This window comes from Eschscholzia californica, unplaced genomic scaffold (genome assembly GCF_041429995.1).
Source record: "Eschscholzia californica isolate CP2 unplaced genomic scaffold, dmEscCali1.0.p SCAF_6, whole genome shotgun sequence".
NCBI lineage: Eukaryota > Viridiplantae > Streptophyta > Magnoliopsida > Ranunculales > Papaveraceae > Eschscholzia > Eschscholzia californica.
In genome coordinates, this window is record NW_028238483.1 from 32,627,080 (window position 1) to 32,641,878 (window position 14,799).

At 34.9% G+C, this 14,799-nt stretch overlaps 1 protein-coding gene across 2 annotated transcripts; it reads left to right on the forward strand.

Annotated features, from left to right (window-relative positions):
• Positions 1-4,075: 4,075 nt before the first annotated feature.
• Positions 4,076-13,928, forward strand: LOC147533704 (Glycosyl hydrolase family 38 protein). 2 transcript variants are annotated; one of them, XM_086649496.1, is made up of 29 exons: positions 4,076-4,327; positions 4,442-4,525; positions 4,618-4,706; positions 4,795-4,969; positions 5,490-5,609; positions 5,686-5,769; positions 5,849-5,920; positions 6,061-6,174; positions 7,063-7,163; positions 7,252-7,345; positions 7,704-7,871; positions 7,999-8,082; positions 8,804-8,869; positions 8,953-9,009; positions 9,085-9,301; positions 9,504-9,631; positions 10,007-10,072; positions 10,176-10,235; positions 10,380-10,451; positions 10,686-10,733; positions 10,912-11,034; positions 11,250-11,315; positions 12,051-12,163; positions 12,257-12,341; positions 12,699-12,809; positions 12,886-12,981; positions 13,063-13,110; positions 13,387-13,455; positions 13,618-13,928. In XM_086649496.1, exons 1-29 carry the CDS (start codon positions 4,109-4,111, stop codon positions 13,807-13,809), a joined length of 3,021 nt encoding a protein of 1,006 aa, XP_086505622.1. In that variant the 5' UTR covers positions 4,076-4,108; the 3' UTR covers positions 13,810-13,928. The 2 variants fall into 2 exon arrangements, with proteins under 2 accessions (XP_086505622.1, XP_086505623.1); XM_086649497.1 differs by lacking the exons at positions 7,063-7,163; positions 7,252-7,345.
• The last annotated feature ends 871 nt before the right edge of the window (positions 13,929-14,799 follow it).

Consider the following 14,799-nt stretch of genomic DNA (forward strand, 5'->3'; position numbering starts at 1 on the left):
GACACCATATTTAACGAGGTTCAGTCGGACATTCACGACCTACATCCTCGGAGAAAGCCAGAATGACTACAATGATTGATTAGTAATCGAATGATTTAATCCTCAGAACCCTTTTTTATTTATAGAGAAATTAGGATCAGGATTCCTAGTTTATCTTAACTAAACTAAGAAACAATATAAAATATATCTAATAATAATTTTAGATATATTACAAGAAATATTCTAAATAGGGGCACGATTCACAGAGCTCGAGCTCACCACGGTGGATTGTGAGCTCGAGCTCCACAGCCGTGGATCTTCATAATTAGTTTACCCTTTGAAAATGTACAGTTGTATTTTCCTTAAAATTAGGAGTTGTCAAAAGCCAATGACTAATAAACCCTACCTCGTATTTGCAATTACAAAAACACCATACAAAGTTAAATTTTTCTGGGGTGTTCTCTACTTCTCTTTCACCCAGTCTTCTCCACCGAAATTAACCATTCAATCAATATTGCCACCTCTTTCTTTCTTTGCCATCAACATATTTCTAGCAATTTTTCCTCTCATATTTACATTTTTGAAGGTCAAATTCAACTCCATATATGTAATCTAAGGAGCAGAAAGGTATATAAGAACAATATATCTGGAACCATCACTAACAAACAAAATTCAAAACAGAACAATTTGCATAGAGGTGATAAGAACTAGCAATTCAAACCCTAGTCTGAATCATAATAGAAGTTTTTTTTTTTATTGAAAATCATAATAGAAGTTCAAATACATAAATGGAAATTTAGATGGAACCCATATTAGAAAACCCTGATATAAAGCAAACCCTAGCTAGCAGCATATGGATAACGATTGGTAGGTTGAATGAAGGAAGAAGAAGAAGGTACAATTAGCCATATGCATCTTAATAATTATCATAAAAAATGACAACAAATTCTAAAGATGATTTCACCCATTCTAATCAAAGTTTAGGTATCACTTCAACTCATCTTTAGAATTTGTTGTCATATTTGAATTTGGTCCTTTTTATTTGAAGACAAATTGAAAGATTGATGAATGTCAAAATTCGTGAATGAAAAGTAATAGATTTCTTCCCTCAAATCCGGCCAAAAAAAAAATTGCCAAATCTAATTAGGATTTTTTCTTCTTCTAAATTAATCTAATTAGGGTTTTTTCTTCTTCTTAATTAATCAATATTTGTTTGAAATATGAAGAGGGATTCACAACTGTAAAATTTTCACTTATCCCCAAATTTTACAACTTCACTGGTAGTGTTGATACTTTTTTGAGTTCTAAATCTTGAGAGAGAGAAGATCATAGAAAAGATAAATAAAACATGCGTTAAAATTAAAGGTTATTTACGTCTTCAAAAAAGTATGAATTTTACCCTTCCTTACGTTAAGGGAAGGTACAACGGTAAAGGGTTACTAGATGAAAATCCACGGTTCTGGAGCTCGAGCTCACAATCCACCGGGTGAGCTCGAGCTCAATGAATCATGCCCCTTCTAAATATATGAAACTGAATATTCTTGATCTTCACATATCTTCAAATATCTTGGAATAGTCTTCATTGTCGGATCTCTTCATCTCGATTCGTCTCTTATATCACGTGTTTACACACATATCTCAACACATATAAGATCGATAAGATTAAGATAAAAAGTATTAGTCAGTATATCTGTGTCCAGCTATTGTTGTATTTACCTGATTTAGCCAACGACCATTGAAGACTTTTGCTGTTTTTATTAATAGAGCATACACGATTTATAACATTAGAGCCTTGATGGACGTCCAACAAGTAAAAGAGTCGGATGAAGTCGTAGTAGCGCTTTATGTTCTTCTAGATCTAAGAATTGTTTGATTTTCAAAAGACATCTTTAACACTCCCTTATTGAAGGAACCGTGACTGAAGCACCTTAAACCCTAATTCGTACGGAGGTCCTTAAATTTTGATTTCCTTAAATTTTGATTTTTCAATTTCTTGATATGAATCATGGCGAGAAGATAAAAATGAGAGTCATATCCGGTCAAAATCTAAGGCATCATTTTTGAGCTAGTTGATATTTCTTTGGGTCATCTGCCTGAGTTTTTACAGAGAAAAGTATATTTTGATAATGTAGGTGTGGTCCATGGGCTGCACTTGCCCTCAAGTGGTCTTGGGTTTTTTTTTTTGTTGAACTAGTGGTCTTAGGTCTTTCTCTCCTACAAAAAAGTAGTTCAAGATGTGAGGTTTTCCTCACACTTCTAAAGTTTTGTAACTTTATACCACATTTAATATGGGTCTAACACCGACAATCTTTTATTTCACACATTGCACTTAGGTGATTATCATTATACTTCAACAAAAAACAAAAAAGGTGATTATCATTATCTTTACCTCTATAATAGGACTTGAAAAGCTCTGGTAAACCTAGACTCTAATACCAGTTATGTGTGGTACGTGGACCTTACTTACCCCAAGTAATTTTGATATGTATCCCACATCTAGTGTGGGGTTAACACCAACAATCTATTCCTTCGTACTAGAACTGAAAGACTGTCTGCCCCTTGTAATGGACCTAAAAAACTTCGGTAAACTTAGGCTTAGAAACCACTTGTGAGTGTGGTACATGAATGATGCATCTCACTTGCCCCAAATGGTCTTGAGTCTATTTCAATCAATATAAAAACTAGCTCAATAAATAAGGTTTTTCTTCACATTTATGAAGTGATCACCGCCTCCTCCTACATTTAGTGTGGGACTACTGCTAACAAAAAACAATATATTTTTTCGTTATTTGTCGTATCTGTAAGAGTTATTTTGTTAAAGGGATGTAAATAAATATTGACTTTTATAAAAGAGACGCTACTTTTATTCTTTTGTGAAAAGGATATGGGTTAGCATGTGTGGGATGTAAATAAATATTGACTTTTATAAAAGAGACGCTACTTTTATTCTTTTGTGAAAAGGATATGGGTTAGCATGTGTTAATTGTGTTGTTCACAATGTATCATTCTGTTCATAACGCATTGTAACGAAAACAAAAGATTAATTTAATAATAAAAATGATTTTGCATTCTAATTGAAGAACAAAATAGTATATTGTCTTTTTCTTTAATAGAATAGTAGTGTTTTGTCATAAATCGTTCATTAAATATTATCAACAATCACAGTACATTATAAGAATTCATGAGATTTCACAAGCAAGTACTCTCGCTAAAAATAAATCGATTTGGGACCTCTCCCCTCAATTATTTTTCCCAATAATTTTGTGTAAAACGAAGACAAGTTCGAAAAAAATTGGACAAGTCGTCTGTTTTGTTGCCCACTAATAGTGTTCTTTTTTTTTTTTTTTTTTTTTTTTTTTTTTTTTGCCCACTAATTAACATTTAGCGAGACAAAATAAATTTAGGACCATTTAATAAAATATTAATTGGGACATAAAAAGAAAAATACTACATATATTCTCTTTACCTTTGACAGAAACTGAAAATGACTTCCAAAAACTATCTCACTACCTAACAAACTTTGTTTTCCTCAACAAAAAAAAAAAAAAAAAACAAACTTTGTTTTGTTCCAATTGACCTAAATTCTCCTTAACAAAAAAAAAAAAAAAAAAAAAAATTGACCTAAATTCTCCCGCCGTTTCTTTTCACTTCATTCTCATCTTTCCGTTTCTAATTTCCAAATTTCCCTCTTTAATCAGTTCGAATGACTTCCAATTTTATTTTATCTACTACAAAAAGTGAAGCTTTCAATTAGAGAAGCATAAAAATAAACAGCCAATAAAAACTTCCACCTAAACCCTAATTATTATCATCAACCTTCAACTGTATTCACAAATTACAGCAATCCGCGGGGTCCGCCATGACCACGTTTCAACAAAATACTGAAAAATTAACCTTATCCTAATATATCTTGATGGCGATTTTCAGTAAAAAAAAAAATCAAAATTTCTAACATAGGCATGCTTCGCAAAATCCAAAATGAAAAGAGGAAAAGAAAAAGTCTGGTGGCTGGTTTGTCTCTTTTCACTGTCTTGAAGATACTCGTGATGATGCCATTATTGGAGCTATAAATGCTAAATCAAGGTTTATGATGAGAAAACGGAACTAGGTTTTAGGAGAATCGGAAGTGATGATAATGATGATAGAGGAGAAGGCGTGGAGTTTTTTCTGTGTGTTGGTTTTGGTTTGTGCTTGTGGAGTTGTTAATGGCGGTTACGTCAAGTATAATACTGTAGGTAGAATTGTTGAAGGAAAATTAAATGTTCATTTGGTTCCACATTCACATGATGATGTTGGATGGTTGAAGACAGTTGATCAGTATTATGTTGGATCAAATAACAGTATTCAGGTTATAAACTATAACTAAATGATGATTAAATCATCTTTTTGTTGTTTTTGATTTTTGGTGGATATTAGTGATTTTGATTTCGTACTTGTTCATGTTTTTGATGACTTATCTCAGGGAGCTTGTGTGGAAAATGTGTTGGATTCTGTGGTGGAATCATTGCTTCGAAACCCTGATCGGAAGTTTATTTTCGCCGAGCAGGTAACTAGCTAAATGATTGTCTTCATAGTCACTGAATGAGTGGTTTTTAGATCTTTTAGCTAACAATTTCAGTGGCTGGCTAAACTAATTAGGCTTTTTTCCAACGTTGGTGGACGGAGCAAAGTGTGGAAATGCAGGAAGTAGTGAGGAAACTCGTCGAATCTGGCCAATTAGAGTTCGTGTATGTATCCTACTGTGAACTCATACTGTATTTTTGATTCAAGAAGAGTTTTATTCCAATCTTCATACTCTGACTTTTTCTGCCACAGAAATGGTGGGTGGTGTATGCATGACGAAGCTACAACTCATTATATAGATATGATTGATCAAACAACTCTAGGTCATCGTATGATAAAACAGCAATTCAATAAGACTCCTCGTGCTGGATGGCAGATTGATCCCTTTGGGCACTCTGCTGTGCAAGCTTACCTACTCGGGGCTGAGGTAGCTGTTCTCAAATTGATCTATAATCTTTTCTGGAAACGACATTGATCTATAATCTGTATATATTACTATTTATTACATCGCTTGGCTTTTCTTTCCTAGCTCTTGAGTTTAACAACTGGAAAATATCTTCGAAACATTGATATTTAGGGTAATGGATCCTAGTGGAAACAATTATTATATTTATACATTTGGGCTGAAGTATCTTCATGGATAAGGGAATTTGAGCACATGACGCCAGTTTCTTATGACAATATGAGATCCAGTCTTCTTTTGTGATTTGTGCAAGATAGGACGGTTATATTTTCTAATGATCGAGGCTCTTTTCGTTTCTCATTATTCATCATCAAGTTCATTGGCCAGTTTTATGTCAAATGCTAATTGTTTTATAAACTAGTTCTTGGCTTGTAGCTCATTCTTTTTATTTATTATTTGTTTGATTGTTAATTATTACTGGATGACACTTTTTAGTTCTTGATAACTGGTTATTTCATGCTTTCTCTGGCCAAATTACTTGCAGCTTGGTTTCGATTCTCTGCATTTTGCTAGAATTGATTACCAGGATAGAGCTAAACGCAAGGTGGATAAGTCTCTTGAAGTTATATGGCGTGGATCAAGGACTTTTGGTTCTTCACTTCAGGTTAGAAAGTTGTGATCTCTTCGGCATTAGTGTAATGGTCATTGTTATGTTTACACATCTGTATTTTTTTTTGCAGATTTTTGCAAATGCTTTTCCTGTTCATTACAGTCCTCCTACTGGTTTCCATTTTGAAGTGAATGACGACTCTTCACCAGTGCAGGTATATGTTTTGACCATGATGGAGGTTTAATTTTTGAGCTTTACTTGTTTAAACAGCCAAGTGCATTTTGGTATCACAGGATAATCCTCTTCTGTTTGACCTTAATGTTGAAGAACGTGTGAAGGATTTCATAAAAGCTGCAGTGGTTCAGGTTTACTTAATAAAACTATAATTCTGAGATCGATGGTTTCTTGTAACTATCAGTTAAAGCTTAAAACTCTACCTTGAATAGTTACTGCTAAATTCTTACTTGTGATTTCCCCTCATAATTTCTCATACCATGCTTATCAGGCAAATGTTACACGTACAAATCATATCATGTGGACAATGGGTGATGATTTCCAGTACCAGTATGCTGAATCGTGGTTCAAACAAATGGACAAATTAATTCACTACGTTAACAAGGTTAGTACCATACTGCCATCACAGGATGAGTTTGTGCAACTGCCAACAAGTTATCGTCCTATTCCTATTATACTTCATTAGTTATGAACAACCCCTTCCAGTCATTCTACCAAAATTTTGTTAGTTACTGTGATATATTCCCTGGTGCTATGCCAACCAAATTGCCATCTTATTCTTGCATAATGTTCCTGTCTTAGAAGATGTCGTCCAGGGTTCTCCAAGATCGTAGGAAATGTAAGAATGATGCTACAAAAGAATAAATAGTTTGGACGAACAATGAGTCAACCAACCTTGAGGATTAACTTGCTAGATTTCAAGCAAATAATCTCTTAGAGGTTGTGCTGAACAAGAATTCCACCTTTTTTGCCTTTACGGTTCATCTTTTTTACTTTTTCCAGTTAAGTTAGAGAGAAAAATGTTTAGATGTGTATCTGGTTTTATGATTGCAGAACATGTGTTGGACCATGGCAACTATTAATTTCTAGGAATTGCTCGTTAACAAGTAAATAATGAAGGGCAATCTGCATAGTGTTTTTCTTTTATGTTCCTTTTAGGGGATCCCAAGTGAGCAAATCACTTCATGTTATTATCCTTAGTTTTTAGCCTCCAGGGATCATCTTTTTGTCACTATGATGCCCTTGTCATAAAAATATAATGGAATATGTTATTAGTTCCATCATTGTTGATAATCGGTACTGCAATTTATTATCTTTCAGTTTTGGTACATTATAGTGTCTAGGTATGTTCTTGTGAAACAATGCAATTTGATCGAAATTAATCCTGGCTGCATGTGCAGTAATTAAGTAAAAGAAGAATTCACCTGTAAGAGAATAAGTTCTAGTAAATTGAATAACAACCATTTGGATTTAACTGAGGTTAGTTCCACAGGGTGGGCAAGTTAATGCACTATATTCTACTCCATCAATCTACACTGACGCAAAAAACGCAGCAAATGAAACGTGGCCGCTGAAAACAGAGGACTATTTTCCGTGAGCATCACTTGTTTGTCTTGTGATATAAATTATAATTACTTGGTTGTCACCCAGTTTCGAGCAACTAATTGTACTTCTCATACAGGTATGCAGATAGAAAAAATGCTTATTGGACTGGTTTCTTTACAAGTCGCCCAGCACTCAAGCGATACGTCCGTATGTTGAGTGGATATTATTTGGTACGCTATCCTAATTAAGTAATTATATTTGTGAATATTCAGTGATTGATACCACACTTTGGGCGGGAACATTGTAGGAGCCCTTTTATCTCCTTATGCTTAAGGCACAGTTACACATGTAGGGTTATTGAGATATACCATTTGACTCCATTGTGATAGATGAAGTAGTATAACAACCTTGTAAAATAATCTATACAATCCAAAGTTTGTGGTCATCAAATTTGTTTTGAATCGTTAATGTGGATATAAGTTCTTGTTTGGGGAATGGAAATATAAAGTAGGACAAAATATAAATGAGTTATGTTTGATTTAATGAAACTATACCTGAAAAAGAATTGTTGTTTGAACTTTGAATTAGGCAGCTCGACAACTTGAGTTTTTAGTTGGAAGGAGGTCCTCTGGTCCTCGTACGTTCAGTTTAGGAGATGCATTAGGAATTGCACAGCATCATGATGGTGTCAGTGGCACCGCGAAACAACATACTACGAATGACTATGCAAAACGACTTGCTCTAGGAGCTTCCCAGGTTCGTTAGTGGCGAACTCTTAGGCATTTCCTTAAGTTCCTAGTTATGTAGTGACTTTTTTTTTTTTATATTTGTGGACTTCTTGTACACCGATTTTATGTGTGCTCAAACGTTATTACTTTGACAGGCAGAAGCTGTTGTAAACATAGCTCTATCATGTTTGACAAATTCAGACAAAAACTGTTCAACTCCTGAAGTAAAATTTTCCCAGGTAAGATGGATGTAGATATTAGTTATCTTTTGCTAATCACCAACGTATGTACACATGTCTGCTTGTAACTTTATTGCATGTTGAGAAAATGCTGGTCACATTATGATTTTGAATTTCATCTAAAATCTTTGTGCAGTTAACATGCAATACCTATTAGACAGCAAGCACCTTAGGTTTCCATGTCAATAAATATAGAGACATAGAGTGGTTGTAGGTATCAAAATTGATAATCAATCAATAGTCTGTCTGTTACAAACACATGTAAATGTTGTGAGAAGCATCCCTGTTTGTTTAATATGTATAGTGAACTAGTGAAGAACTGCTAGAACATAATTTAATGTGGACCGCGCTAACTTTCTCTCTGACATGTATGTTAGCTTTTATTGGCTGTAATCTTGTATACAAATATTTGACATTCATTAATAGCATCGCTTATTGTTGGATCTTGCCGATTGAGCCAACTCATTCCATAACTTTTTTTTGGGTCTCATAATGTAAATATGACTCACCAGTCATGAATTATGACTTGTCTCTTTTGCAAGGGTTCTCCAACTCATGCATATCTAACATTTCTCTCATGGTTTTCGTTTTGTAAGGCCCTCTAATAATGATTCAGGAGATTGAGAACATTTCTTATATGGTCTAGTGACTGGTCATGCATACCGCCCTAGTAACGAGTTACGACTTATTACTGACTATTGCTTTGTTTTCTGAGTAACAGTGTTCTTTGCTAAATATAAGCTATTGTCCATCAACTGAAGAAGAAATACCAGAGGGGAAGAGCTTGGTAATTTATATGCTTCTATATTTCTGGGGAAAGAGGACAAGCAAGGAATTTATACCCGTAAGCAAAATTTGTTAATTCTGCAGGTTTTAGTCGCTTACAATCCTCTTGGATGGCTTCGCACTGACATTGTTCGGGTTCCTGTGAGTATATTCTCTTGTTTATTAGATATATTGCTTCTTTGTGGATATTTCCTTAAGTTTAATGTTTTTTATCAGGTAAATGATGCCAATCTTGTTGTACAAGACTCTAAGGGAGATATGGTTGAGTCACAGTATTTAGAGATGGACAATGCCACAAGGAATTTAAGAAGCTTCTATACCAATGCGTACTTGGGAATATCAACGAAGCAAGCTCCTAAGTATTGGCTTTTGTTTCGAGTTTCTGTGCCACCTCTAGGATGGAATACTTACTTCATCTCTAAAGCTAAAGCAGGTAGATATCTTTCTATAACAGAACTGTATTATAAAGAAATGTGGGGTCAACTGTGTACAGAGAGTTCCTCATTACCTCCATTACATCAAAAGAAAAGCTGCTAACGTGGTCACAGAATTGTACCATGATTAGTACTTCGACTCACCTTTATTTAGCTATTTCCCATTATATAACTATTGCATTATACGCTCAAATATTACAGGAAGAAACGCCTCTGTGCATATTGTGGCTCCACAAAATGAGACCAATGAGGTTGGACCAGGCAACTTGAAGATGTCATTTTCATCAGCATCTGGGGAACTTAAACGGATGTTCAATTCTAAGACAGGGGTGAGCTGTTTCACATTTTAAGACAATAGAATTGTACAGACCTATGAAAGAATTTGATTGCGTCGCCCAGTTCAAAACTTCTGAGGTCTAACCCCAAAAATAATCATTCTTGCTAACAGAACTAACTTTTAATGGATTTAGAAGGTTTAGCATATGCTATTCTTTTTTTCTAGGCTGTGCATGGTGAAGAAACCACCTTCAAACAGTAAATGTAGACTCCACATATGAGTATGATATCACCGCGACATTTTTACCATGCATTTGATAATTGATACTAGCTATGTGTTCTATTTAAATTAAGATATTCTATGTTGTAATTAAACTAAAAGGTCCCAATTTCTTTTTATTCATGAAGTGGTTGTTGCTTTTCATCAGGTTGATATACCAATACAACAAACCTATCTCTGGTATGGTTCAAGCACTGGTGACATGGATTCACAGGTAAATAACTGACTAACTGCTACTTGTGGTTTTAAAGTTAACCTCCATCTCTGATCAAGTAATAATTTTAGTATGTGGCTGATACTTATGATAAATCTTGTAGGCTTCCGGTGCCTACATATTCAGGCCTGACGGTTCCCCTCCAAGACCCGTTTCCAGATCAGTAAGCCGTTGCTTTTGCACTTTCATTGGCATAAATCATGATTACTTAAAAGGGAACTTAAAGATATTGCATCATTCGAACCACTTCCTTTCTTATTTATCTTATGGAACTTACTAGTTCGTCAATTGTTCTGTTTGAACACAGGTGCCTTTGAAGATTGTACGCGGTCCACTTGTTGATGAAGTTCATCAACAGTTCAACTCATGGATAAATCAGGTTACTTGTAATACAATTGAGCTTTTTCTCTTCTTTACTCTTTTCCTGTCATATCAGGAGATACCTTCAGCCTCACTAATAACTTGACAATGTCACCCTTAAAACTCAGATAGTGCAGAATATAATGTTTAGCAGGACTTTCGTTAGAACTGACCTACAGCAATTAGTATATTCATTCAATTAAAGTTTGTTAGAACTGAAATTGAGGGGTATTTATTTGTGAACACCGTACAGGTGACAAGACTTTACAAAGACAAAGAGCATGCTGAGGTTGAATTCACTGTGAGTCTCTTCATTTATCTTCCGAAAGGATGTCTTGTCTTACTGGATAACTTAAGTTCTTTTAACTCTTCAAGATTCGATAGTTACAAAATAGAATAATTTGTCCCTGCGTGTAAGTATAATTGCAAGTCTGGTTTTGCACAAATGAGTCGGATACTGACAATTTTCTGGAACAAAGATTGGCCCAATACCTACAGAGGAAGATGATGTTGGCAAGGAGGTGATTACACGATTGACAGCGAATATGACTACACAAAAGACGTTTTATACGGATTCTAATGGGAGAGATTTTTTGAAACGGGTACATCTCTAACTTAATCTTCTTCCTTCTCCAAATACTCGTATTGTATAGTTATCTATTTGAAAGCGAGTATCTGTCCTGTTTGTTATCTGATTTTCCTGTAATCTGATGAAGGTAAAACCACTTGTTTCCCCATATGTAGCTGTCTATTTTTGTATTTTCTAGTGTGCATCTGTGTAACTAAATGAGCTGAAATTGCACCTGTTTCACTGAAGGTTAGAGATTATAGAGCCGACTGGCCTCTTTCAGTCAATCAACCGGTAGCTGGAAATTATTATCCAGTAAGTCTTAACTGATTGAACACATGATTTTTTTCCTATTTTCTTTCCATGATTGATAGTGATTGATTAACATCTGAAAACCTGAAGATTACTTACAACCACTTACGCAAACCATTTTTCTCATAAGAAAAAAAAAAGCAAGCCGTAACTCCACTACATATGGCGGATGGTTAAGAGAAGTTCTCTAAAAGATCACGCGATTTATGCAAAGATTATTCACGGAGATGATAGCTTGTGCATCCCCTTCTTTACGCTGCAAGTCTGCATTTTTCCTCTGTTGCCTTTGTCTCCTCACCCAACATTAAATATAGGCATTTTGTAGATATTTCTCATTTCTTCAACTCTCAATACTATCATGTGCAGGGAAAATCATCCAGTTAAAATATGCTCACTTCCTATGCAATTTTAGACTGAGAGTATGTGCAGGAGAATTTAGTGTTGATTAATGGTTATGCTGCATTTTTAGTAACAGTTGAGTTCATGTTAAGTGTTATAATGTACAAATTATGTCTGGACAAGATGAAACCCATAGAAGACCCAAAAACCCGTATCTAAGTAATAGATACACTGAATTTTTAGTAAAATCATTTAATTCATTCTTGTATAAGCTGTCTGCTGTGATTAACATGTCGTCATTCAATAGAATCCAACAGGGAAATTTTGAAAATTCATTCAATAAGAGTAATGGATTAATTCCTTTTTTGTGTTTATTAAGGTAATCTCTTTAATTTTCAGCTTAACCTAGGAATATATACGGCAGATAAAAAGTCTGAATTGTCAGTTTTGGTTGATCGTGCCACTGGAGGTGGGAGCATTAAAGATGGACAACTAGAGATAATGCTTCATAGGTATGAGTACTCATTTGTCCTCGTTATTTAGACCTCCTTTTTATTAGTATTTGGTAAGTGATAGTTTTAACTGGAATCTTTTATCTACCGAAGGCGTATGCTCTCTGATGACTCCCGAGGAGTGAGTGAAGCCCTTGAGGAGGATGTATGCGTAAAAGATACTTGTGAAGGACTTACGGTATGTTGATCTTATGCTACACATTAAACACTCTGAATATCTGCCGCTGACGCCTTTAGATACGTCAAAAACAATACGAACGTTCGACCGAAAGTTTAACTTAACTAGTAATGCTCGTCGGTACTTGTTCATGACATAGGTAGGCATATATAGTTTCTTCAATGTTTTAACCCTAGAAAAATCTGTTATAGTGTGATATAAGCATGCCAGTATTCTTCATCATGGAACAAATTTTACTTGATCTAGAATGACTGAGTATTAGCTGCTTCGAAGTAATTAGCTTATTGAGCTGAGCGGAAATTAACTTCGAGATTGGAACGTTGTGAGCATGTGCTAAATTTTTTCCTCGTTCTACAGATACGGGGCAACTATTATGTGAACATAAACAAGTTGGGAACTGGACAACGATGGCGTAGAACTACTGGCCAAGAAATATATTCTCCTCTTCTTTTAGCTTTCACAAACGAGGTATAACTAAAGCTTAAACACTTACAAGTGTGAAAGTTTTTCTTCGTATTTGCTAATGGAACATCTGATTTCGCAGAATATTAACAATTGGAAAGCTTCTCATATAACAAAAGGAACCACAATGGATCCATCTTATAGTTTACCTCCTAATGTTGCATTAATCACGCTTCAGGTAATCCAAACATCATTCTTGAAACACTAATATCTTGCAAAGAAGAAAAAAAGAACTCCATTTATGATTGTGATTTTACAGGAACTTGATCATGGAAACGTGTTACTTCGTTTGGCACATCTATACGAGGTAAAATATGTTTTGTTTCATTTTACTAGCTAATCATTAATGCCTACTTTTTGAAACATTGAATGAATACAATTGAAAGGAGCAAAATTTGAGATCCCTAAAGAAAAAGCTGCCATAGAAGGCCAGGAAAGCCAACCAAGGAAAAAATGATACAAGGATGTAAAGATTAAAGAACATCCTCACCACACACAAAAAGAAGACAATATTGTTAGTGCATAGTTGTTACATTTAACTACTTATCCACTTCCATTTATTTTCTCCTACGTAATTGTAAAGGCTGGCGAAGATGCGGAGTATTCAACCATGGCCAAAGTGGAGCTGAAAAAGATATTCGGCAAGAAATTGGTTCGTAAAGCTAATATTACGGTTATTAGTATACGCAGTTCCTACCCTATACGACATATAAGCTTTTCAGAAATCATTCCCCATGAATGAAAACTAATCTTCAAAAAAAATATCTATTTAGATTCGGCTGTTTTTTTCTGACGGAAGCTTTGGTTGGTTCAGATCAAGAAAGTGACTGAGACAAGCTTATCGGCGAACCAAAACAAGTCGGATATGAAGACAATGAAGTGGAAAGTGGAAGGAGATGCCGGCCATCAGCCTACTGCTGCAGTGAGAGGTGGCTCTGTTAACAAGTCAACCCTTATTGTTGAGCTTGGTCCAATGGAGATTCGTACATTCTTGGTGAAAGTTTAGGAAGTCTGGTTCCTTGTACCATTTAGTGAAATAAAATTTACAGTATTACAAATATGGTTCTTGTAGTAACTGTTTCTTAAGATTATTAAATAAGATAGCACGGCAATTTCGACGATCCATTTTTTCTGTCAGGTTTATTAAAGGGTTAGTAACTTGTCCAGGAGGTCAATTCATGACCTGCTTCAGGATTGAGCGACAACACCAAAAAGGACTATAGTTTTCAGAAGGCAGAGTGATCCACTGAAACATGTTGATACTTTTAGGATTATTCTATAATGACAAGTCTAAAACAACTATATATGTATATATCCATATAGTCGGGCGCCCCACCTCACGCTCACGAATCTGGTTCAATATAACCATATGACCCAACATTGGAAGACATACACTCAGGAGCTTCGTCATTGGTCAATAACTTTTTTTTGTTGAAATTGGTCAAGAACTTAGCAAGACCAAAATCAGCAACATGAATTTGGAAATCAGAATGCAATAATATGTTATTAGATTTCACATCTCCAAAAAATAAGAGGTGAACAATCATGGTGAAGATAGCAAAGTCATTTAGCTTTAGCAGCTTCAGCAGTGGACGGTCTATCAACTCAATTTTTGTTTTTAGGAAACATTGATAAATTCCATTCTTCTACTTGTCGTACTCATCAACTCATTTTCTAAGATTTCGAGACAAGCAAGATTTGTTCCAGTGAAGAAGGATGCAAACATGTCCCATGCAGACTTGGGTGTATATTTTCAACAAAAACCATTTGGGAATAAAACGAAGAAATACCCTATACAGGTAGTAAAAAAAAACCATTTGGGAATAAAACGAGCCACAAATTAAGATAAAAATGATAGACTAGAGAAACTTTTTCATCTTCTGCTTTATTACCAAAATTTTGGGTGAAGAAAGAAAAGGGCATCCGCTGGAGAATTAGTGGTTCAATTTAGTAATTCAGTTGGTTCTCACTTAAATTAATTCTCAAATAAGGACTC